Source organism: Haliotis rufescens, unplaced genomic scaffold (genome assembly GCF_023055435.1).
Source record: "Haliotis rufescens isolate VD_foot unplaced genomic scaffold, xgHalRufe1.0.p SCAF_34, whole genome shotgun sequence".
Taxonomy (NCBI): domain Eukaryota; kingdom Metazoa; phylum Mollusca; class Gastropoda; order Lepetellida; family Haliotidae; genus Haliotis; species Haliotis rufescens.
In genome coordinates, this window is record NW_025964046.1 from 1,170,883 (window position 1) to 1,198,802 (window position 27,920).

At 42.7% G+C, this 27,920-nt stretch overlaps 1 protein-coding gene across 1 annotated transcript in view; it reads right to left on the reverse strand.

The window, feature by feature from the left end:
- Window positions 1–13,598: 13,598 nt before the first annotated feature.
- The window catches only part of LOC124148322 (multidrug resistance-associated protein 1-like), a 78,069-nt gene continuing 63,747 nt past the window's right edge, over window positions 13,599–27,920 (reverse strand). The window contains exons 23-30 of the mRNA XM_048380947.1: window positions 26,414–26,613; window positions 24,578–24,701; window positions 23,397–23,498; window positions 21,672–21,818; window positions 20,148–20,306; window positions 19,317–19,483; window positions 16,416–16,610; window positions 13,599–14,864 (exon numbers count right to left, since the gene is read on the reverse strand). Coding sequence (XP_048236904.1) covers window positions 14,753–14,864; window positions 16,416–16,610; window positions 19,317–19,483; window positions 20,148–20,306; window positions 21,672–21,818; window positions 23,397–23,498; window positions 24,578–24,701; window positions 26,414–26,613 — 1,206 coding nt within the window. The 3' untranslated portion in view covers window positions 13,599–14,752. The remainder of the gene's footprint in view (window positions 14,865–16,415; window positions 16,611–19,316; window positions 19,484–20,147; window positions 20,307–21,671; window positions 21,819–23,396; window positions 23,499–24,577; window positions 24,702–26,413; window positions 26,614–27,920) is intronic.

Below are 27,920 nucleotides of genomic sequence, written 5' to 3' on the forward strand. Positions count from 1 at the left end.
GCACCCGTGTCACATGCGTGTTACACGCGTTCTGAACGCGTGTTAGGGGAATGAACTTTTAGGCAGTAGTGTATGAGTCCTCATAAACAGTGGCCGGCTACGTATGAGTCCTCATAAAAAGTGGCCGGCTACGTATGACCAGAGTGACCGATTGTACATCTGGAGAGTCTGTTAGAATTAGTTCCCATCATCCCAAGCTGGTCGTAAGTTTCAACTGAATGTATCGGGTGGTCAGACTGATTGTACATCTGGAGAGTCTGTTAGAATTAGTCCCCTTCATCCTATGCTGGTCCTAAGAGGCAACTGAATGTATCGGGTGGTCAGACTGATTGTACATCTGGAGAGTCTGTTAGAATTAGTTCCCATCATCCCAAGCTGGTCGTAAGATGCAACTGAATGTATCGGGTGGTCAGACTGATTGTACATCTGGAGAGTCTGTTAGAATTAGTCCCCTTCATCCTATGCTGGTCCTAAGAGGCAACTGAATGTATCGGGTGACCAGACTGATTGTACATCTGGAGAGTCTGTTAGAATTAGTTCCCATCATCCCAAGCTGGTCGTAAGAGGCAAATGAATGTATCGGGTGGTCAGGCTGGGTGATGTTGCTTGCAGGTCATCGTACCCCAGTGTCATGGTTCATTGCTCACAATAGCAATCACAGGATTGTATGGCCCAGACTTGAATATTTACAGACCGCCTACATATAGCTAGGACATTGCCAAGTGCGGCATTAAACTACAAACAAATATTTGTACCACATGTAATACCTTTCTGTATGTGGTGCTAAGTTCTGTTCTATTTCAAATCGGTCGATGCTCATTCGAAAGACTACTCTGAACACGATCATCCATTTCCCCCGAAAAGAGACAGTTACAGAAAGGTGCGAGGAGGCTGATTGACCTTTTTAATCTCCAAAACGAGGCTAGCATTATCCTGCATCACTGGGATTTCTAAGTCCAAACTAGAAATAATAACACTAGTGTCATGTGCAGAAAATCCTTTGTTAGGATAAGGAAAGTGTTACCTTACCTTAAAATACTACCTTCTAATTGGTTAAGGAGGGGGCAATTATTTTCCATGTAGTCCACTCATGTATCCCCTGATAAATCAATCGGAACACATCTTGGGTAACATGCTTATCTTTGAGTTTCGGAAATGAACCCATGAACTGACGGCTTGAGGTACATAGGCTCACACATCGGGTACAAAATATGAAATAGGGGTACTTAGGCTCACACACAGGGTACATAGGCTCACACAGAGGGTACATCACATGATATACCCCTCTGGATTGGGGGAAAAGTGTCACACAGGGTACATAGGCTCACACACAGGGTACATAATATGAAATAGGGGTACTTAGGCTCACACACAGGGTACATAAGCTCACACACAGGGTACATAATATGAAATAGGGGTACTTAGGCTCACACACAGGGTACATAGGCTCACACACAGGGTACATAGGCTCACACACAGGGTACATCACACGATATACTCCTCGAGATCGGGGTACATAGGCTCACACACAGGGTACATCACACGATATACTCCTCGACATCGGGGTACATAGGCTCGCACACAGGGTACATCACAATATGCCCCTCGAGATCGGGGTACATAGGCTCACACACAGGGTACATCACACGATATACCCCTCGACATCGGGGTACATAGGCTCACACACAGGGTACATCACATGATATACCCCTCGACATCGAGGTACATAGGCTCACACACAGGGTACATCACACAATATACTCCTCGACATCGGGGTACATAGGCTCACACACAGGGTACATCACACCATTTATACCCCTCGAGATCGGGGTACATAGGCTCACACACAGGGTACATCACACAATATACTCCTCGACATCGAGGTACATAGGCTCACACACAGGGTACATCACACGATATACCCCTCGAGATCGAGGTACATAGGCTCACACACAGGGTACATCACACGATATACCCCTCGGGATCGAGGTACATAGGCTCACACACAGGGTACATCACACGATATACTCCTCGACATCGGGGTACATAGGCTCACTCACAGGGAACATCACACGATATACTCCTCGACATCGGGGTACATAGGCTCACTCACAGGGAACATCACACGATATACCCCTCGGGATCGAGGTACATAGGCTCACACACAGGGTACATCACACGATATACCCCTCGGGATCGGGGTACATAGGCTCACACACAGGGTACATCACACGATATACCCCTCGAGATTGGGGTACATAGGCTCACACACAGGGTACATCACACGATATACCCCTCGACATCGGGGTACATAGGCTCACACACAGGGTACATCACACCATTTATACCCCTCGAGATCGGGGTACATAGGCTCACACACAGGGTACATCACACGATATACCCCTCGAGATCGGGGTACATAGGCTCACACACAGGGTACATCACACGATATACCCCTCGAGATTGGGATACATAGGCTCACACACAGGGTACATCACACGATATACCCCTCGACATCGGGGTACATAGGCTCACACACAGGGTACATCACACCATTTATACCCCTCGAGATCGGGGTACATAGGCTCACACACAGGGTACATCACACGATATACCCCTCGACATCGGGGTACATAGGCTCACACACAGGGTACATCACACCATTTATACCCCTCGAGATTGGGGTACATAGGCTCACACACAGGGTACATCACACGATATACCCCTCGAGATCGGGGTACATAGGCTCACACACAGGGTACATCACACCATTTATACCCCTCGAGATCGGGGTACATAGGCTCACACACAGGGTACATCACACGATATACCCCTCGAGATCGGGGTACATAGGCTCACACACAGGGTACATCACACGATATACCCCTCGAGATTGGGGTACATAGGCTCACACACAGGGTACATCACACGATATACCCCTCGACATCGGGGTACATAGGCTCACACACAGGGTACATCACACCATTTATACCCCTCGAGATCGGGGTACATAGGCTCACACACAGGGTACATCACACGATATACCCCTCGAGATCGGGGTACATAGGCTCACACACAGGGTACATCACACGATATACTCTTCGAGATCGAGGTACATAGGCTCACTCACAGGGTACATCACACCATATACCCCTCGAGATCGAGGTACATAGGCTCACTCACAGGGTACATAGGCTCACACACAGGGTACATAGGCTCACACACAGGGTACATCACACGATATACCCCTCGAGATCGAGGTACATAGGCTCACTCACAGGGTACATAGGCTCACACACAGGGTACATAGGCTCACACACAGGGTACATCACACGATATATACCCCTCGAGATCGGGGTACATAGGCTCACACACAGGGTACATAGGCTCACACACAGGGTACATCACACGATATACCCCTCGAGACTGAGGTACACAGGCTTACACACAGGGTACATCACACGATATACCCCTCGAGATCAGGGTACATAGCCTCACACACAGGGTACATCACACGATATATCCCTCGAGATTGGGGTACACAGGCTCACACACAGGGTACATCACACGATATACCCCTCTAGCTCGGTTGATATAACTTACAATATTTTAGTTTTCAAATATTAGGCCATCAGTATGTCATAAGAAGAGGCATACCGGTACATATCACTTGTGTTACAGCCTTGAAACTTCATTGGTAGGTGGGATAGCCTAGTGGTTAAAGTGTTCACTCGCCATGCGAAAAGGCCAGGTTCGAATCCTCACAAGGGTACAATATGTGAAGCCCATTTCTTGTGTCCTCGAGGATCTGTGGTATTGCTGGGATACTGCTTAAAGTGGTGTAAAACCATACTCACTCACTCACTTCATAAAATATGAGGCATTTTATCTCAACAATACTTGACAGAAGAAAAACACAAGGATTATGTATAATAATTTTATTCTTGATTATGCAAAGTAAAACATGTGTCGAATTATACTCTATCTATAATACTACATGACATTGTAATAAGACGTACAGGTATATCGAAGAAAGAAAACTACAGGAACAGCCACAAAAATTGTTTGGCCGGACAATTTGCAGGTAGCCAATGATAACAGCATATGTATACTATCACATACAATTCTACATATTCTAGGTACCTGATTGGCTGCTTGGAGACAGTACCACACAATAGTGTCCCAACTAGAGCATGTTGAGCTTCATTTAAAGTTTATAAAAGTAAGACACAATTCAAATATACCAGCTGCTGTACTCTAAGTTACGTGTCAGTATTAAATAGCCCAGTATCCCTCTCAAATGTTGACTGAGGATGTCGGACCCAAACAAGACACTATGAGGTTGACAGTAAAGTCACATTGTCAGATACAAAAAAAACATTGAACTTTAAATATATATATTTATATATATTTATATATATATACATTGTATATATAGCAATATTCCAGCTATATATTTGCGGTCTGTAAATACTCATGTCTGGACCAAACAATCCAGTGATTGACATGATCAGCATCGATCCACGCAATTGGGATACGATGACTGGCAGCCCGAGGATGTCGGACCCAAACAAGACACAATGAGGTTGACAGTAAAGTCACATTGTCAGATACAAAAAATATAACATTGAATTTGAAAAAAAGAAAGAAAAGGGGACTGGTATATTATCACACAGCATTGATTTACGACGGACAGGAAATCCGTAATTCAGAGTTTTGAGGAGGTTGTTCTATATATCACTCATTGCCATTCTAACAGAGGAAATCAAGAATTGTCAACCCTACAGATAAACTTCACTGAGATTGTATAATATGATCTAGAAATATAAAAATCACTGAATACTGTACAATATCTCTGGAATGTATTGGAGGGATTTTCTGGTTCAGATCAAACTGAAATCCGAGGTGGGACTAAATCAGAATAATTCACAAGCAACAGTAATGATTCAAACAGCAATGATACTGGTTCAGAAATTGTTTCAATCACGATACAAAGATGAAGTGATTAGGCATTGATTAACGTGTTACTACCAGTAACGGGACAAATAACCTTTGATGAACCCTCGGAGTGGCAAGAGCCAAACTTTGGCTGCAGTGAGAGCGTCTGTCACCTGTGACAGTATCATGCATATGGCTGCCGACTGTATATTGTGCACTACCTGTAACCCTGGGGCTGACGATCAGTATGGTTTGTTTGTTTTGTTTGTTTGTTTAACTCTACACTCAGCAATATTCCAGCTATACGACAGTGGTCTGTAAATACTCACGTCTGGACCAAACAATCCAGTGATTGACATGATCAGCATCACTTAAAAAACATCACATCATCAAAAAATGACATATGCAGAGTATAAAATGCCTGGAAATTTGAGTCAGACAATCGGACTGGCAACTTTCGAAAGCTACCAGACCAGATAAAATGTTGCACAGTATCAAGTCACAAATTGCTTGTTGACAATGCCCCACTCAGCAATATCCCATCTGTATGATGGTGACCTCTGTAAAACCGAGCGTGGACCAGACAATCCAGTGATTGATATGAGCACCAGCGCTGATGGGTACCGGTACGTTAACAACCAAACAAGTCACTCAGGCTGACTGACCAATCAAAGACAAGCAAAGGTTGCTGGGACCTACTCTAATCTGGATTTCCCATCGGTACAAGACACAAACAAACTCTGGTAACATTCTATAACCTTTCAAATAATTTTACAAGCTTTGACTAACTTACTTAGTACCCTATTTTAGTCAAATCTTGCGCGAATTTTGACTGACCAATGAAATGACTGACATGAAATCGACATTGGCCAATCAGAAGGCAGCTTTCTCGGGCTTTACAACACTAGTTTCAAACTGGCGACTACGCTTCGAAACATATCTTGACGTATTCTCGATTAAAACAATTAAAACTGATGAGAACATTCTGGAATGGCTTATGATTATGGATATATGAACTGTCGTTCGGAATACCCAGTGTTAAATATTTCGTGGTTGCATGATTAAAAACACATTCCGTCTGTCACTTTCATGATCTAGTAAGTGATGCTCTGATTGGTTGGATGAAAGGTCGGTCTGACGTGACCCTTAATGGGATGTCCTCAGATCTTTGTTTAGCGATAGCGAGAGCTAAGATCTGATTTTAATGAGATTGCGATGGAAAAAAAATACAAAAAATACTGATGTCTATCTGACAAAATACACAACCATGCATGAATCAAGGTGTCAAGTATTCACATCAACAACATTTTAATTAACAAACAAAACGTAAACAACAAATTGATAAAAACAGATCACATCACTACCAGCAATAGAGTTTGGAGACAACAGATCGTTTATCCATGTCTGCACACTGATGTAATCGTTTAGCCTCCCTGCTTTTTTTGGCCGTTTGGCACTAAATACATAAAAGCATACAAATACATGTTTCTAAGTCTTGTAAAAAAGTATACAAATGCAATTATTAAGAAATACGGCAACGCCACTTCAACATCCCATCAGATGTCCAAACCCAAGCTACTTCTGAACACAGCGTTACCTCCAGCACACATCTAGACCAACTATGAAACATCAGCTACAGATCAGTTACAGATCAGCTACAGATCAGTTACAGACCAGCTACATATCAGTTACAGACCAGCTACATATCAGTTACAGACCAGTTACAGATCAGCTACAGACCAGTTACAGATCAGCTACAGATCAGTTACAGATCAGTTACAGATCAGCTACAGACCAGTTACAGACCAGCTACAGATCAGTTACAGATCAGTTACAGACCAGCTACATATCAGTTACAGACCAGCTACATATCAGTTACAGACCAGTTACAGATCAGCTACAGACCAGTTACAGATCAGTTACAGATCAGCTACAGATCAGTTACAGATCAGTTACAGATCAGCTACAGACCAGTTACAGACCAGCTACAGATCAGTTACAGATCAGTTACAGACCAGCTACATATCAGTTACAGACCAGCTACATATCAGTTACAGACCAGTTACAGATCAGCTACAGACCAGTTACAGATCAGTTACAGATCAGCTACAGATCAGTTACAGATCAGTTACAGATCAGCTACAGACCAGTTACAGACCAGCTACAGATCAGTTACAGATCAGTTACAGACCAGCTACATATCAGTTACAGACCAGCTACATATCAGTTACAGACCAGTTACAGATCAGCTACAGATCAGTTACAGATCAGCTACAGATCAGTTACAGATCAGCTACAGACCAGTTACAGATCAGTTACAGACCAGCTACAGATCAGTTACAGACCAGCTACAGATCAGTTACAGACCAGCTACAGACCAGTTACAGATCAGTTACAGACCAGCTACAGATCAGTTACAGACCAGCTACAGACCAGTTACAGATCAGCTACAGATCAGTTACAGATCAGCTACAGATCAGTTACAGACCAGCTACAGATCAGTTACAGACCAGCTACAGACCAGTTACAGATCAGTTACAGATCAGCTACAGATCAGTTACAGATCAGCTACAGACCAGTTACAGATCAGTTACAGACCAGCTACATATCAGTTACAGACCAGCTACAGATCAGTTACAGACCAGTTACAGATCAGCTACAGATCAGTTACAGACCAGCTACATATCAGTTACAGACCAGCTACAGATCAGTTACAGATCAGCTACAGATCAGTTACAGACCAGTTACAGATCAGTTACAGACCAGCTACATATCAGTTACAGACCAGCTACAGATCAGTTACAGACCAGCTACAGACCAGTTACAGATCAGCTACAGATCAGTTACAGACCAGTTACAGACCAGTTACAGACCAGCTACATATCAGTTACAGATCAGCTACATATCAGTTACAGACCAGTTACAGATCAGCTACAGACCAGTTACAGATCAGTTACAGACCACCTACAGACCAGCTACATATCAGTTACAGACCAGCTACAGATCAGTTACAGACCAGCTACAGATCAGTTACAGACCAGCTACATATCAGTTACAGACCAGTTACAGATCAGCTACAGACCAGTTACAGATCAGCTACAGATCAGTTACAGACCAGCTACAGACCAGTTACAGATCAGTTACAGATCAGCTACAGATCAGTTACAGACCAGCTACATATCAGTTACAGACCAGCTACATATCAGTTACAGACCAGCTACAGACCAGTTACAGATCAGTTACAGATCAGCTACAGACCACCTACAGACCAGCTACATATCAGTTACAGACCAGCTAAACATCAGTTACAGACCACCTACAGACCAGTTACAGATCAGTTACAGACCAGCTACAGATCAGTTACAGACCAGCTACAGACCAACTATGAAACATCAGCTACAGATCAGCTACACTTACAGATCAACTTGAAGGGAGGATTCTAAATCATCATGATAGAATAAATAGAGAATAGTTTACAAGCTAGGAAGAATGATGCATTATTTTGCCCAGGTGAAGACTTTTTGTAAGTAAAAAAATATGTTAGATGTTACACACAAACTATGCTAACAAGCTGTTACACACAAACTATGCTAACAAGCTGTTACACACAAACTATGCTAACCACCACTCACACAAAATAGATCACAGTTCATATTTCACATAGTTGCTATTATTGGGACTCCAGCTGAATTATTTGGCAGAATATATCAGCTAGTTATCACATTTCAAATATTATCACGTATATCACAACACTCTGCATCATCAGCAATGCCATGAAATATATACAGTAACAGTGGTCAGGAGAAGTCAATCAGATCCTTCCATCATCTACTGAAACTGTGACTCAGCAACAGAATAGATCCGTCCATTGTATTGAGGGTTAATGCCTTGTCAGCTGTTTTGGAGACATTCACTGAGTAATTTGGGGATACATGTATTATGATTTGGGTGGAATATCATGATTAATGCTGCCATTAGTCTAGTCTCCAAGATACATCTGAATAAAATCTGGAATAAAACCCATGACCCTAGGATCCTCACACAACTAAGGGAAGCAACTCCACAAATAGAATTGTGGTGCACGGGACAACAAAGTACGTATAGAACAGACTGTCAGGGATCCTGGTAAGAACTAACACACATACAGATGGATGAATTTGTTCTGGAAATTCCTTTTAGGGATTTCATAGATCTAATCTTGGGTACTAATCTTAGCTAAGACATATTTTAGCAAACCTCGGGAAACTCAAAAATATTCAAAAACTTATACAGACCCTGACCACCCCTATTGTTTTTGCTGTCGTATCTCACTTGTGATACAAACAGATCTTCCAAATCTTATTCACTGTATTTATTTCAATAATTATTTTCAAGCCTCAAATATATATACCGAAGATTGAGGTATGAAAATTGTGATGATTAATATTCAAACAAATATCTGAAACAAAAGTCCACTACAAACAATTTCCTGATGATTATGACCCTTGTTCCTCAAATTCATTTGGCACGTGTTTTTTCTTGTGTACACACTTGAGTATTATCCACACCCCATCCTTGTGAACAAGTTGCGGAGACAAATTGCTACTCCACGGATGTGACCGGCCAGGGGGCCTCATGGGTGCTAGGATACAATTGTGCCGTGACGTCATAAAAACGTTTGACGTCAACTTACTTCCGATATAATTGCCATGTGTCCAGACTGTACAAAAATATAATTTTATCTCGTTAGTTGTAATGTAATTAAACCATTTCAAAACATTTCAGCACACGTTTACTTAAGACTAAGCTAAGGATCCTCACACAACTAAGGGAAGCAACTCCACAAACAGAAGTGTGGATTATAATAAAAAACTGCAACCATTACATTAACAGTCATACATCTCAAAATGGGACTTTGCAGAGAAAGAGACTAAACGTTTGAAGACATGCATCTGTGTAATAAATATTTTGTATTTTTATGACCCTAAGATACCGTAGTTATAAAATGTACATGTATTAAGTCAAAATGTGACTGTTCGGGAGGGTTTTAAAAAAAACCACTCCCTACTTCGCAGAAACGCACATGTCCCAGTCATTATCAGAGCCAAGTGTACAAAACACACCCTGCTTCGCAGAAAGCACGTGCTTTCCGTGACGATTTTGTTAATGACTGGGACATGGGAGTTTCTAGGAGTTTAGTTAGACAGGTGAGTTTGCAGAGTAAAGACGTGTCGTAACAGTAGACAATAGAACAGTTGTTTGTGTTCGATTGGGGTAAATAAATGGGTTCCATTTTCATTGTTTTGGTTTTTCGTTAATAAACATCAGATATTCCTATTTATCATCCAAAACTGGCTCCCACAGGAGATATCGCTTGGATGAGATCAAGCGATATCTACACTGTAGATATCGCTGCAATGAAATAACATCACAATGCTTTGCAGACCATTGTGACGTCATTGGTTACAATGATGTCACAATCAAATGACATCACTAATGGCTCTGCTACTGAAGCTGTTTGAAGTACTTTTTACACTGAAGACACTGCTAATTACTGTCTACAAATTGAAAAAGTTGAAAAAATGATATTGGATGATAAATAAAATCTCACCCTCGTGTCTTTTGATATCAAATATATCAACACTCGTTGATAAAAGTGGCAAAAATCCTCGGCAAGCCTCGGAATTTTTCCACTTTTATCAACTCGTGTTGATATATTTGATATCAAAAGACACTCAGGTGAGATTCTCTATATAACAGTGACTTTTCACCCATAAGGTCCATTACCTCAAGGTGAAATGGGGTTTAACATCGCGTCCAAGATTATTGCATTTATAGAGTGAACCCTGGACCTTCCGCTCGCCGGGCATATGCTCTACCACTAGACCACGGAGGCGGTTCCAAACGTTTGAAGACATGCATCTGTGTAATAAATATTTTGTATTTTTATAATCCTAAGATACCCTAGTTATAAAATGTACATGGATTAAGTCAAAATGTGACTTTTCACCCATAAGGTCCCTTATCTTAAGGTTGGTCACATATAGTACCCTGTCAAAAACTACATCGGACTGCTTCAGAGAATTGAACAAGAGAAAACATGCTTAGTCAACGAAAATGTGAACCTTGTGATAAACCACCACTAGACCACTAATTTACAATTTTAATTGCGTTAGCTGTACGCTACGCATTATGTATATCCAGAGATTACGATTACCATGTGTAACTGTCTTAAGCCAGACATCTAATGAAATACTAATTCCTGGTAATGTTATTGTGTTGGGAAAGAAAACTAAAAAACTAAGTATGTACACATTTTTCTTAAATTTTAAGCGATTTGAGTGAGTGAGTGAGTGAGTGTGGTTTTATGCCGCTTTTAGCAATATTCCAGCAATATCACGGCGGGGGACACCAGAAATGGGCTTTACACATTGTACCCATGTCGGGAATCGAACCCGGGTCTTCAGCGTGACGAGCGAACGCTTTAACCACCAGGCTACCCGACCGCCCCCTAAGCATGTATTATGCGCACTCCCTCTACACAGCAGCACAAGACAATACAGTTTGGTCAATCTTCAAAAAACAATATGTAGTTGGACGTTACATTTCCACTAAAATATCTCCGTATAAACATTATCTACATTCTTGAGTGAATTAAGCTAAAAACACACATTGATGTGAAAACAAGGAATGACAAAGGTTACAAACCTCAGAATATGCTTGAAATAGAGGATATGAAAGTACATTTGAAAACATCGACAGGTATGAGATCTATTGACCATTGGAAATGGCAAATCTTAAAAATGTTGATAAAAAAGGTCTGACCCTTCATCGTGATGGAACTAGACACTTTTGATGCTAAAGATCATGGCCCACTTGCACAAAACAATCTTAGCGTTAAGTGAGTATGGTTTTACGCCACTTTTAGCAATATTCCAGCAATATCACGACGGGGGATACCAGAAATGGGCTTCACACATTGTACCCATGCCCGGAATCAAACCCGGGTCTTCGGTGTGACGAGCGAACGCTTTAACCACTAGGCTACCAGATCGCCCCCTTAGCGCTAAGACTATTGTAAGTCTATGTTAATGTATGGAAGTTAAGATCATCTTAGCGCTAAGATTGCTTTGTGCAAGTGGGCCCATGACTTGAATCAATGAATACATGGAAGTCAGACTGATGGGAGTCCATTATTAACATATAGTGGTATGCACATTGTATGAGAGTTGAATTATCTCCCTTTGAGACAACATGGCGGATGACTGTAAAGATACAGAGATATAACACATTAAGTAGTCTGTAAAATAAAAGTATAGAGACACAGCCAAAAAATGAAATACCTTCTTCAGATCCAGTTCTGGTGCTGTGTAGACAGATAAGGTTTGACTACATGGGGACAAGGATTTGACCTGTGATCAGAAGCTCCGTGGTTCAAATCCCAAAATTAACTCGGAAATTTTATGGCTGCGACACATACATGTACTTGACTTTCAGCTATGTCAGCAGAAAATAGTGACAACACAGAAAAGCAGCCCTAGGTGTCGGAGGAAGGTACTGTTTACTAAACCCCTGAACTGAAGTATATCTCATGCACATCTGCAATATCTGATTACAACAAAGCAATGAAATCCCTGAGGTGTGTCTAAGGATGAGACAGGCAGACATGATCCGGTAGTGACCTTCAAATAACATCATCAACGTTGAACAACATTTAAAACAATATGGACTACGACAACATGACGTAATTGCTGTTGTTGGTACTTTGTGTAATTTCCAGTAATAAAGGTCAGAACCTCATTGCTGTTGATGACAAACACACTCCGGCGCAGTGGTGACTCAGCATAACACCACTGCCACAGGCTAATTTGCATATCACGTGACCGGCCTTTTCTCTTGTTTGTAAATAAACGGATTTTTTCAGAAATCAGTATAGAACGGACTAATGCAAATATTTGGGGCGCTTAACATATTGTTTTGCATAACTATATAGATATGCTAATGCAACTGCGTCAGTGAATTTCGTGACAATATATATTTATACATCAAAGTGACCGTATCGCGAGCTCTCCGTTTTTGCTTCGATGACAGCATGTGGAGCCGTACAACCAATGTAAACAAAGGATAACTACGCAAAAACAAATAGTTTTTCACGTATTGGGATACTTTCTTAATGAACCGTAACCATTATTTGACATTTGTATGTGAAAATGTGTAGACTTGACAAACATGAAACGGATGAAAAGCATATGCAATATCTTGAATGAACAGTGAAGGATGTGACGAATCGTCACATGGCGCTGACCTGTGGGAGAGGTACTATGCTGGCTGGCTGCCGGCCGCATGGAACTCTGGGTAGGAGAGTGGATGTCACATCGACTGTACAGATATTTTCCAAAAAATAGGTTTTGGCTCTCTTCAGTCTTTACAATGAGTGAGTAAGTTAAACACCGCTTTGAACAGAATTGCAGTTATATCGCGATGTGTCAGCTTAATGTGGGAGGAAAGCCCAAGTGATGCTGGTCTCAGATGTTTACCACTTCGGTGAAACCCACGAGCACGGGTATGGTGCTGAGAAACCTAGAAACATAATCGGGGCGAACCGGGATTTGAACCCACAATCATAGGTTTCTGGCGTGCCCAAGGGACGCAACTCTGCACAGCAAATCACGGAGCCTTAGACGACTGGGCCACCTGCGCCCCCCTGACAAACCTAGAAACAAAATCGTGGCGAACCGGGATTCGAACATAGGATTCTGGCATGCCAAAGGGACGCAACTCTGCACACCCATGCCCCCGTCTTTACAATGAGAGACATTACACTGGCAGCATACAGCATGGAGACGTCCAGAGACAGTCTCCAGGCCTTGACCTGCTGTAGGGGAGAAAGTGTCACAGATCTATCAAAGACTAAAATGTTCATAGATGGATCAAAATTGTGCTCACATGGATCAAAGACATCCATAAGTGATCAAAGATGTAAAAACAAGGATCAACATTGTAAAAACAAGGATCAACAGTTATAACATGGATCAATGTTGTTATAACATGGATCAATGTTGTTTTAAAATGGATTGTTGTTATAATATGGATCAATGTTGTTATCTAAAATAGATCAATGTTGTTATAACATGGATCAACATTGTAAAATTGTAAAAACAAGGATCAACAGTTATAACATGGATCAATGTTGGATCAATGTTGTCTTAAAATGGATTGTTGTTATAATGTGGATCAATGTTGTTATCTAAAATAGATCAATGTTGTTATAAAATGGATCAATGTTGTTATAACATGGATCAACATTGTAAAATTGTAAAAACAAGGATCAACAGTTATAACATGGATCAATGTTGGATCAATGTTGTCTTAAAATGGATTGTTGTTATAATGTGGATCAATGTTGTTATCTAAAATAGATCAATGTTGTTATAAAATGGATCAATGTTGTTATAACATGGATCAACATTGTAAAATTGTAAAAACAAGGATCAACAGTTATAACATGGATCAATGTTGGATCAATGTTGTCTTAAAATGGATTGTTGTTATAATGTGGATCAATGTTGTTATCTAAAATAGATCAATGTTGTTATAACATGGATCAACATTGTAAAAACAAGGATCAACATAGTTATAACATGGATCAATATTGTTATAACATGGATCAATTTTGGATCAATGTTGTTTTAAAATGGACTGTTGTTATAACATGGATCAATGTTGTTATCTAAAATAGATCAATGTTGTTATAAAATGGATCAATGTTGTTATAAAATGGATCAACTTTGCTATAAGATGGATCAACATTGTCCTGCAGATCAAATGGCGAGATCTACACCAGGTTGGCATCTTTGGCCATCCCATAGAAGACGCTTTGTTTGTCTGCCAGGAGAGCTGCCGGCGTGTCGAACTCCTTGACCAGCCCTTGGTCCAGCACCAGGATTCTGAAACAGCAATGTAAGGTTTGTATCAGGTAATGATCCCGGCCAAGGAAATAAAAGATTCCCAACCTCGGACTGCTTCAAATTTCCTTTCATCACACTGGTGCGGCGTTTTCTTATATTTAATTGATGGATGACTCTGTATGTACCACGAAGTCACCACATTTGAATAAAATTCAACTTTTCATATCATTAAAGTCCATGACGGTGTTGGTGAGCTATGGTGATCACAGTGAACCACATGCATAACTCACCTGTCGTAGTCCATGACGGTGTTGGTGAACTACGGTGATCATAGTGAACCACATGCATAACTCACCTGTCGTAGTCCATGACGGTGTTGGTGAGCTACAGTGATCATAGTGAACCACATGCATAACTCACCTGTCGTAGTCCATGACGGTGTTGGTGAGCTACAGTGATCATAGTGAACCACATGCATAACTCACCTGTCGTAGTCCATGACGGTGTTGGTGAGCTATGGTGATCACAGTGAACCACATGCATAACTCACCTGTCGTAGTCCATGACGGTGTTGGTGAACTACAGTGATCATAGTGAACCACATGCATAACTCACCTGTCGTAGTCCATGACGGTGTTGGTGAGCTATGGTGATCATAGTGAACCACATGCATAACTCACCTGTCGTAGTCCATGACGGTGTTGGTGAGCTACAGTGATCATAGTGAACCACATGCATAACTCACCTGTCGTAGTCCATGACGGTGTTGGTGAGCTATGGTGATCAGAGTGAACCACATGCATAACTCACCTGTCGTAGTCCATGATGGTGTTGGTGAGCTACGGTGATCATAGTGAACCACATACACAACTCACCTGTCGTAGTCCATGACGGTGTTGGTGAACTACGTTGATCATAGTGAACCACATGCTCCACTCACCTGTCGTAGTCCATGACGGTGTTGGTGAGCTATGGTGATCACAGTGAACCACATGCATAACTCACCTGTCGTAGTCCATGACGGTGTTGGTGAGCTATGGTGATCACAGTGAACCACATGCATAACTCACCTGTCGTAGTCCATGATGGTGTTGGTGAGCTATGGTGATCACAGTGAACCACATGCATAACTCACCTGTCGTAGTCCATGACGGTGTTGGTGAGCTATGGTGATCACAGTGAACCACATGCATAAATCACCTGTCGTAGTCCATGACGGTGTTGGTGAGCTATGGTGATCATAGTGAACCACATGCATAACTCACCTGTCGTAGTCCATGACGGTGTTGGTGAACTACGGTGATCATAGTGAACCACATGCATAACTCACCTGTCGTAGTCCATGACGGTGTTGGTGAGCTACGGTGATCATAGTGAACCACATGCATGACTCACCTGTCATAGTCCATGATGGTGTTGGTTAACTACGGTGATCATAGTGAACCACATGCATAACTCACCTGTCGTAGTCCATGATGGTGTTGGTGAACTACGGTGATCATAGTGAACCACATGCATAACTCACCAGTCGTAGCCCATGATGGTGTTGGTGAGCTACGGTGATCATAGTGAACCACATGCTGAACTCACCTGTCGTAGTCCATGATGGTGTTGAGACGGTGGGCGATGGTGATGACAGTCGAGTCCCTGAACTCTGTCTTGATTGTGGTCTGGATCAGATCATCGGTCTCCATGTCAACGGCTGCTGTAGCTTCGTCTAGGACCAGAATCTTGGTTTTCCTGAGCAGCGTCCGGGCCAGGCACACCAGTTGCCTCTGCCCAACACTGCAACACAAAGTCGCTAGTAATGCTATGTAACAGTGTATCGACACACCAGTTGCCTCTGCCCAACACTGCAACACAAAGTCGCTAGTAATGCTATGTGACAGTGTATCGACATAACAGGTGCCTCTGCCCAACACTGCAACACAAAGTCGCTAGTAATGCTATGTGACAGTGTATCGACATACCAGTTGCCTCTGCCCAACACTGCAACACAAAGTCGCTAGTAATGCTATGTAACAGTGTATCGACACACCAGTTGCCTCTGCCCAACACTGCAACACAAAGTCGCTAGTAATGCTATGTGACAGTGTATAGACATACCAGTTGCCTCTGCCCAACACTGCAACACAAAGTCACTAGTAATGCTATGTAACAGTGTATCGACATACCAGTTGCCTCTGCCCAACACTGCAACACAAAGTCACTAGTAATGCTATGTAACAGTGCATCGACACACCACTTGCCTCTGCCCAACACTGCAACACAAAGTCACTAGTAATGCTATGAAACAGTGTAACGACACACCAGTTGCCTCTGCCCAACACTGCAACACAAAGTCACTAGTAATACTATGTAACAGTGCATCGACATACCAGTTGCCTCTGCCCAACACTGCAACACAAAGTCACTATTAATGCTATGTAACAGTGCATCGACATACCACTTGCCTCTGCCCTACACTGCAACACAAAGTCGCTATTAATGCTATGTAACAGTGTATCGACATACCAGTTGCCTCTGCCCTACACTGCAACACAAAGTCACTAGTAATACTATGTAACAGTGTATCGACATACCACTTGCCTCTGCCCAACACTGCAACACAAAGTCACTAGTAATACTATGTAACAGTGTATCGACATACCACTTGTCTCTGCCCAACACTGCAACACAAAGTCACTAGTAATACTATGTAACAGTGTATCGACATACCACTTGCCTCTGCCCTACACTGCAACACAAAGTCGCTATTAATGCTATGTAACAGTGTATCGACATACCAAATTGCCTCTGCCCAACACTGCAACACAAAGTCACTAGTAATACTATGTAACAGTGTATCGACATACCACTTGCCTCTGCCCAACACTGCAACACAAAGTCGCTAGTAATGCTATGTAACAGTGTAACGACACACCACTTGCCTCTGCCCAACACTGCAACACAAAGTCACTAGTAATGCTATGTGACACTGCATCGACACACCAGTTATTTGTACAGTATTTAGTCTAATATGAACTTCACCATCATCATCAGACTGATGACACACAATCAGCCAGGTCTCACAGAGAACCAGCGGATCACCATGTCAGTCAGTTTTAATGACAAGCAGTGACGTCCAAGGGACCAACTCTGTTCTGGCCGTGGCACAGGAGTGAGTGAGTGAGTGAGTATGGCTTTACGCCGCTTTAAGCAATATTCAAGCAATATCACGGCGGGGGACACCAGAAATGGGCTTCACACATTGTACCCATGTCGGGAATCGAAACAGGGTCATCGGCGTGATGAGCGAACGCTTTAACCACTAGGCTACCCGACCGATGGCACAGGAATCATCTGTGTTAACAGGGGAGGATGTGAAACCTGACCTGACTGACTACACTCAACACAACGGGACAATCCCGGTTCTCCCCGATTATGTTTCTAGGTCTGTCAGCACATGATCTAGACTACACTCAACACAACGGGACAATCCACGTTCTCCCCGATTATGTTTCTAGGTCTGTCAGCACATGATCTAGACTACACTCAACACAACGGGACCATCCTGGTTCTCCCCGATTATGTTTCTAGGTCTGTCAGCACATGATCTAGACTACACTCAACACAACGGGACAATCCCGGTTCTCCCCGATTATGTTTATAGGTCTGTCAGCACATGATCTAGACGTTAGTGGTAGACGTGTAACACATGTATCACTCCGACATCAAGTAAGAGACGACTAATAGGTTCGGGTGGTCAGGCTCGCTGACTTGGTTGATGCAATGGCGTGGATCGATGCTCATGATGTCAATCACTGGATTGTCTGGTCCAGACTACATTATTTACAGACCTGTCAATCACTGGATTGTCTGGTCCAGACTACATTATTTACAGACCGCCGCCATAGAGCTGGAATATTGCTGAGTGCAGTGTTAAACAACATGCAAACAAACTAACAAAACATCAAGCTGACATGCCGTGATAGAACTGGAATACTGTTTAAGGCAGCGTGAAACCCAACTCACTCACTCACAACGGGAGAAGCTCGTTTATACTACAGTGACTTACCGTATTCGACCTAATAAGTGCCCTGGGCGCTCTCAAAATTAGAAATAGGGTGCTCTTATTAGAATATTATTTTGGTGAAAAACAACAGAGTTGGAAGATAAATTTTGTGGTTTATACTGACAGCCTGAAATGTTAATATACGAGAGATACATTTTTCCAGAATTTAATTGCCCATAATTAAGGGTGCATATAACACACGAGTGCATATTATACGCGAATAAATAAGTCTTGTGTACATTGATCAATCCGAAGGGGTGCTAATTGGGATATTTCACTAGTCAATATATTAGCAAATATGTCCGTGGGCGCTTATTAGAGTGGGGCGCTTATTACGTGAGTGAGTTCTCCTGCGAAGTAGTGAGCAACGAGACAAATTTCGTGAGATGAGCGTAGGACCAACGCCTGTCACAGATAGGTAGTTACACGTGACCAACCTGAGGTTTTGTCCACCTTCTCCACACTCGTACTCCAGCTGACTAGGCAACCCCGTCACAAACTTCTTGAGATGAGCGTGCTCCAATGCCTGCCACAAATCCTCATCGATGTGGCTGTCGAAGGGGTCCAGGTTCATCCTCAGGGTGCCAGAGAAGATGACAGGGTCCTAGAATTAAGTAGTCATCAGTTGGGCATCCCCATAATTCTCCCCCAGTGTTCATTTAATTAGTTCACCATAAAGCAACGTAAGTTATAGAGCATCATACGACTCTTGCTCAGAAGTTGTTCGATCAAGGCTATTACATTCAAGACCTGAGTAAAGCTTTCGAAAACGTTTTACGGTAAACATGTTAAGGAAATTTCCAAATTTTACGTATCAGTGACAATTGACTTGTCTTTGCATGTATTTGTGATGGGTGACACGGGGCAGGATACGCTCACCTTTTCGCACTTACTGGTATCATCATAATTTGATAGTGATTCATAAACACATGCTCTTGACATCGTTCTGCCTTTTATGGATATATTTCTATTCAATATGGAAAGGGTTTAGTCGCCTTATTTGAGAAATATTTCCAAAGGTTGGTGTCCCCGGTCCTGGAATCATGCAAGCATCAAGTACAGGTAACATACCTGTAAATCTCCACAAAAGCTCATTGACAATTGACTTATCCACCAGCTTTCTCCATGCATTAATAAAAATCAAAATTAATAATTGAATTCTATTCAGATCAATTCAGTAATATTAAAAAAAAACCAAAATGGTTGGTGTCCCCAGATGTTATATCTTCAACAAGGATTTGCTGACTTAAATGACTCGGGTATTTTACCTGCGGGAGTATAGTCAGTTTTGACCTGAGGTCATGCAGACCCATGTCATCAATAGCTCGGCCATCGACAATGATCCGTCCTCCGGCAGCTTCAATTAGGCGGAACAGCGCCACCGTTAGCGACGACTTGCCAGCACCAGTTCTTCCAACGATGCCAATCTGCAGATACAGGGGAACGCATATTTTCTAGTGGTATGCACAGTATGTAACTGTTGAATTATCTCCCTTTGTTGATGTTTACAAACTGGGAAGCCATTCCCATTTCAACTGAGAGATTCTGGCAGAATGACAACATGTTTTTTTTACTAAATGGGACAACATCTAATGAACTTCAAAGATTTTCCTGGTAGTGTGATTTAAAGCGTGAAAGTCGTTTTCCACCAGTCTCAAGTCAGCCTCTCACAATGGATTAACTGCTCAAGTACTGGTCCAAGAATGGGGTGATGATTCGCAATCATACATTGGATTGAATCCTGTTCACCCTGACACAGTCTCTTGGTTTGTCAGCACCTAATGTAATGTGGTTTTCATCTGGGCTTTCCTCAAAATTCAAAGTCATTTAATTGAAATAATGTTGAAAGCTGTGTAAACCAAACCCTGTCATACATTGAGATACCAGCACACGTATTAGGATAAATAGCGAATCTCACCCGAGTGTCTTTTGATATCAAATATATCAACACGAGTTGATAAAAGTGGAAAAATTCCAAGGTTTGCTGAGGATTTTTGCCACTTCATCAACGAGTGTGAGATTTTATTTATCAACCAACATCATTCTCTTGCAACTTTTTCAAATTGTAGACAGTAATTAGCAGTGTCTTCAGTGTAAAAAGTACTGGCTTCATCTTGCCCTTCCTCGAAATTCAAAGTGATACTATTGAAATAATGTTGACAGCTGTGTAAAGCAAACGTACACTGTCAAACAGGACAAATGATTACATGGGGATACATTCAGGGGTAGATTTAACAACAAATGTGTATGTAGCCAACAGGACTTGCTCCTTCTAACAGTTACTGGCCCTTTTTCCCAAACTAACTGGCCCACAACTAAATGGTGGGAGTCCGCAAACATGGATGAACCTGAGGTCTAGTAACCACCCAAACAAGGCTCTGAAATTTTTTGAACTACTCATCACTTAAACGTTTTTTCCTGCACTCTAGGATTAAATCTTGGCTTCCATTTGCCTCATTTCGTGGTGATTTATGAGCAATTAAGTTGTTGTATCCAACATTACAAAATGGCGTTCGGTTGTCATTCTACCGAGATGATCCAATTAAAATATTAAACATACACAGAGAAGGGTGAAATTTTGACCAACCAGACTGGCCATCTACTTGGCGTTTCAGCAATCCCGGTTATTTTAACTGGTCACGTGCCAAAGGGCCAGCGGTTAAATTGACCCCTGACATATATTGATCACAATGAACAATGTTGTTGAAATATTTCTGATCAGTCAAATATATCCCAGATCAAAAATGCTGCACGCAGCTGTTTGCAAATATAGTCTATATAGTCTATATTACCTTCTCCCCTCCACTGATGTCACAGGAGATGCCCTTCAACACAAGGTCAAGTTCAGATCTGTATCGTGTCATGTAGTGGTCAAACTTGACCTTGCCCTCATCCGGCCATGACCTTGGGGGTTGGCGATAGGGGTCAATCCAGTCAGCCTGAAACATATGGTAGAGGTTAGTAAGGCTTAAAAAAATATAAGAATTGGTTCTCAGGCAATGACTTTTGAAAATATAGTGCGGGCGGGTCAGTGTTTTTTTTCGCTTTGTTCCAACTAGTATGAAACCAAATGAACAGATGTGTCCCATCAACCTGGGAAAGGGCCTCCCTACATAAACAAGCATACAAACTTCTATAGCCGCCATGACTATAATACAAGATGCGCAGAAAAGCAGTGAGCATGTAAAGGGAGGTAACTATGTCACATTGTTTTAAAGTATTACCGTAATCGACGTAATAAGCATCCAGGGCGCTCTCAAAATTAGAAATAGGGGGCTCTTATTAGAATATTATTTCGGTGAAAGAAAAACAGATTTAAAGACAAATTTTGTGGTTTATACTGACAGCCTGAAATGTTAATATACGAGAGATACATTTTTCCAGAATTGCCCATAACTAACGGTGCATATAACACACGAATGCATATTATACGCGAATAAATAAGTCTTGTGAACATTGATCAATCGGAAGGGGTGCTAATTGGGATTGTCATTAGCCAATATATTAGCAAATACCGCCGTGGGCGCTTATTCCGTCGAATACGGTAGTATTTTTTTTAATTTTTTAAAAATGGAAATAAAACCGAAACGTGCGGTGGACTTTATGATGATGCAAGACTATTATTCTTTTTAGCCTAAATAACTTTAGACAACCTTGACAATGATCGACCTAGACATCATACTCCCCAGGGAGATGAGAACTGAATATGAATTACACAACATGTCAGTGTTTGCTGGAAATTTGGCTCTAAATTATTGACATCATCATCAATATTATTCATCATTTTGAATGAATAAGCAGAGAACCCAATTCCTGAAATCAAATTGACTTTACCTTTGAAGAATATACAACTTGTTGAAACAATGAAAATGTACACAATCACAATTTTGCTGACCATTTTCTATGGAATTCACACATGTGATGTAAGCTTCCTTCATTTTAACCCAAAATAAAGATGCTTCGTCATTGTAAAATTGCTTACCGTATTCAACGTTATAAGCGCCGTGGGCGCTCTCAAAATTAGAAATAGGGGGCTCTTATTAGAATATAATTTTGGTAAAAAAAAAAACAGAGTTGAAAGATAGCATGAAATGTTTATATACGACAGATATATCTTTCCAGAATTTAATTCCCCATAATTAAGGGTGCATATAACACACGAGTGCGTATTATACGCGAATAAATAAGTCTTTTGTACATTGATCAATCGGAAGGGTTGCTAATTGGGATTGTTCACGAACCAATATATTAGCAAATAGCGCTGTGGGCGCTTATTAGAGAGGGGCGCTTATTACGTCGAATACGGTATGTCCTAATTCTTGGAAACAATGAACTTGTGAATAATACAAGATGATGAATGTGATTTGCATAGCGGCATACATGCAGTAAGGATGTGCTTGTTAACTTGACTTGCAAGGGATGTCTTTCTTTTATAGAAAGCCTTTAAGCCCATGCACAAATTGATTTTCACACTACGGATATTGTCATCCTACTTTGTAGACGAAGATGTACGTCACCTCTGTTGGTGTCTCCGAGTACTCCTTCATCCGCTCAACAGACACGATGTTAGTCTCGAGGTCAGAGGTCATCCGGACCATCCAGTTGAGGGCTTGGGTGATCTGGAAGATAAGGCATATCTAGAACTGTCGCCATAACACAGAACACTGAAAATATGACTTTAGTATTTCACAATACATTTGAATGACTTACATTGTCAAATTAATTTAACTCTTTATCAATTAATTAAGACGAATTTTCTTATTTTGAGCCATTTCAAATATAGCCTGTGGGTATTACTGCTAAACAATCACGACCATCTATTAGACAATCTAGAATTTTGTTTTGTTCAGTTCAAATTTTGAATTGATATTAATATTTTTTGAAGATTAGTCTGAGATAGAAGTGGCCAGTAGAAGCTCAAGAAAGCTGCTTTCTGATTGGCTAATGTCGACTTCTCATTAGTTTATTGGTCATTCAAAGATCACAAAAGGTCGTATCGATGTGACCTGAAATGGGATGTCCTCAGATCTTTGTTTAGCGGTCGCGATAATAAGACCTGATTAAATGAGACTGTTTGCAACTAAACATAATGGCTGACATCAAGCTATGCACAGACCACAAACCACAATTCTACCATGAATTTGAAAAATACTTGATTCAGAACGCTCAAATCACAATAACCACCTTTTATAGAACAGCTGACAGTCTTATCACTTCCGAAGCTAATTAATATTTGAAACCTCATGCTGCACATTGGTGCCAAATTCCATTTAAACCTACAAGTAATCTATCACTACATCGAAAACGTGATGCCTTGATCTCCTAATTGACCATTTATAACACTCATTCCATGTGAGGGGGCACGGGTGGCCCAGTCGTCTAAGGCGCCACGATTCGCTGTGCAGAGTTGTGTCCCTTGGGCACGCCAGAAACCTATGATTGTGGGTTCGAATCCCCGTTCGCCCCGATTATGTTTCTAGGTTTGTCAGCACCATACCCGTGCTCGTGGGTTTCACCGAAGTGGTAAACGTCTGAGACCTGCATCACTTCGGGCTTTCCTCTAACATTAAGCTGACATGCCGTGATATAACTGGAATACTGGAAGCGGCGTTAAACCCAACTCACTCACTCACTCATTCCATGTGTAATTACCAAGCCAACAATAATGACTATGTTTAACACAGGTCTGCCACCTTACCTGTAGAGCATATGAAACAGACAGACCCACAATTCCACTGGGCAGATCTTTTGAAATAACAGAGAACAGAGCAGCAAACAGGACTATTGTGTTGCCTAGAAACTCCAGGCGGAACCCAAGCCATCTGAAATTAAAAACATCATCAACTTATTGAAAGACTTTCTGAGGGGGCTGAGGGGAGTGAGGGGACTGAGAGGACCGAGGGGACTGAGGGGACTGAGGGGCTGAGGGGGCTGAGAGGGCTGAGGGGGCTGAGGGGACTGAGGGGACTGAGGGGGCTGAGGGGGCTGAGAGGACTGAGGGGGCTGAGGGGGCAGAGGGACTGAGGTGACTGAGGGGGCTGAGGGGGCAGAGGGACTGAGGGGGCTGAGGGGGCAGAGGGACTGAGGGGGCTGAGGGGGCAGAGGGACTGAGGGGGCTGAGGGGGCAGAGGGACTGAGAGGACTGAGGGGGCTGAGGGGGCTGAGAGGACTGAGGGGCTGAGGGGGCTGAGGGGGCTGAGGGGGCTGAGAGGACTGAGAGGACTGAGGGGGCTGAGGGGGCTGAGAGGACTGAGGGGCTGAGGGGGCTGAGGGGGCTGAGAGGACTGAGAGGACTGAGGGGGCTGAGGGGGCAGAGGGACTGAGGGGGCTGAGGGGGCAGAGGGGCCTGAGGGGCCTGAGAGGACTGAGGGGGCTGAGGGGGCAGAGGGACTGAGGGGGCTGAGGGGGCAGAGGGGCCTGAGGGGGCTGAGGGGGTTGAGGGGACTGAGGGGGCTGAGGGGGCTGAGGGGGCTGAGGGGGCTGAGGGGGATGAGGGGGCTGAGGGGGCTGAGGGGGCTGAGGGGGATGAGGGGGATGAGGGGGCTGAGGGGGATGAGGGGGATGAGGGGGCTGAGGGGGCAGAGGGACTGAGGGGGCTGAGAGGACCATGCCGCAGTTTAACATGAATACCCCACTCAGACACGGTATACTGACTCCGAGCCGACCAGTCCTTGTTTTAGCCCCTTCATGCCGAGAGCCAGACAGGGTAACAACAAGTGCCATCTTTTAACGTCTTTTGGCATGAGGCGGTCGGGGATCGAACCCCGGACCTTCCGCTCTCCGGGCGGACGCTCTACCACTAGACCATGGAGGCGGTCCAATTGCTTATGTAGTGAACAACCTACACTCAATATGAATAGGGGGGCACGGGTGGCCCAGTTGTCTAAGGCGCCGCGATTCGTGTGCAGAGTTGCGTCCCTTGGACACACCAGAAACCTGTGATTGTGGGTTCGAATCCCGGTTCGCCCCGATTATGTTTCTAGGTTTGTCAGCACCATACCCGTGCTCGTGGGTTTCACCGAAGTGGTAAACGTCTGAGACCTGCATCACTTCGGGCTTTCCTCCCACATTAAGCTGACATGCCGTGATATAACTGGAATACTGTTAAAAGTGGCATTAAACCCAACTCACTCACTCACTCACTCAATATGAATAGGACCCGTGAAGATTCCGGGGTAGAATAGGTCTTCAGCAACCCACACTTGCCGTAAAAGGTGACTATGCTTGTCGTAAAAGGCGACTAACGGGATCGGGTGGTCAGTCTCGCTGACTTGGTTGATACATGCCATCGATCCCAATTGCGTGGGTCGATGCTCATGATGTCAATCGCTGGATTGTCTGGTCCAGACTCGATTATTTTACAGACCGTCGTCATATAGCTGGAATATTGCTGAGTGCGGCGTTAAACAACTAACAAACAAACAAACAATATGAATAGTGCATGAATAGTGAACACTCTTCAGCCCTTCATCACAAGAAACATACAAGTTCAGCTCCGTCAAACTATTGCTTGGCTGGCTGTGCATCAAGTCACCTGTTGGAGGCCAGGCTTGCGAAGTAGAAGACCAAGTTCTTGTCCACTCTCTGTGTGGATTCCTGGATGAATCTGTCGGTGACGTTGTACGCCCGTATGGACGAGGCGCCCGTTACCGTCTCCCCGAAATGGGAATAGATGGGGGATCTAGTGGTGGACTCCAGTCGCTTCAGCTGACGAGACGTCGCGATGTAGAATCTCTGAGGAAAGAGAGAGAGATAGGGGAATTGTGCACCACTGAGCAACAAGTATACTCACCGCCAAAAGAGTGAGTGAGTGAGTGAGTATGGTTTTACTCCGTTTTTAGCAATATTCCAACAATATCACAGCGGGGGACACCAGATATGGGCTTCACACATCGAACCCGGGTCTTCGGCATGACGAGCGAACGCTTTACCCACTAGGCTACCCAAACGCCCCCACCGCCAAAAGAAACGCGAATACCATACATTTTGGTTAATACTGTAAATCTTGAAAAAAATGCCAAAAATGCGACTCAAAAGCAATGTGACTCCCCCACCCCATCCCCAGTGGAATGATACACATCCATACCTTCATTCAACCATACCTTCATCCAATCAAACACAAATAGCATCGCTTATTAGCGCTGAGTAGACAACTTCCATAAAAAACAATAAACAGTGTTTTCCTAAAAAACAACACACAGTTATATGTTTGTTTTGTCAATATTCTGCTCAATTAACATGTGTGTGTTTATATTCAAGTGTGGAGACATTAATACGAAGTTTCATTTTTCGCACTTACCGTATTCGACGTAATAAGCGCCCTGCTCTAATAAGCGCCCACAGCGATATTTGCAAATAGATTGGCTAGTGAACAATCCCAATTAACAACCCTTCCGATTGATCAATGTACACAAGACTTATTTATTTGCGTATGATACACACTCATGTGTTATATGCACTGTTAATTATGGGCAATTAAATTCTCGAAAAATTTATGTCGTACATAATTATTTCAGGCTGTCAGCCTAAACCACAAAATTTACCTTTTAACTCTGTTTTTTTCACCAAAATAATATTCTAATAAGAGCCCCCTATTTCTAATTTTGAGAGCGCCCAGGGCGCTTATTACGTTGAATACGGCAATTCATGCTCGTGTTAATTTCAAGATTTGCAGTCTATTAAGAACTACTCATATTCAACAGATATTAGTGAGTGAGTGAGTGAGTGAGTGAGTGAGTGAGTGAGTGAGTGAGTGAGTGAGTGAGTGAGTGAGTGAGTGAGTGAGTGAGTGAGTGAGTGAGTGAGTGAGGTTTTGTGCCGCTTTTAGCAATATTCCAGCAATATCACAGCAGGGGACTCCAGAAATGGGCTTCACACTCAACAGATATTAGATTGGTTCGATGCACAAACGAACATACTGGTACGTTGTGTTAACCGATGCTCATAAACACTTCACATGTGACGTCATAGATCCATGACTCGAGATGCACCATTTGTCTCGTGAAGGATTAGCGTGTTAAGTTTGGAAATCATGTGCAACA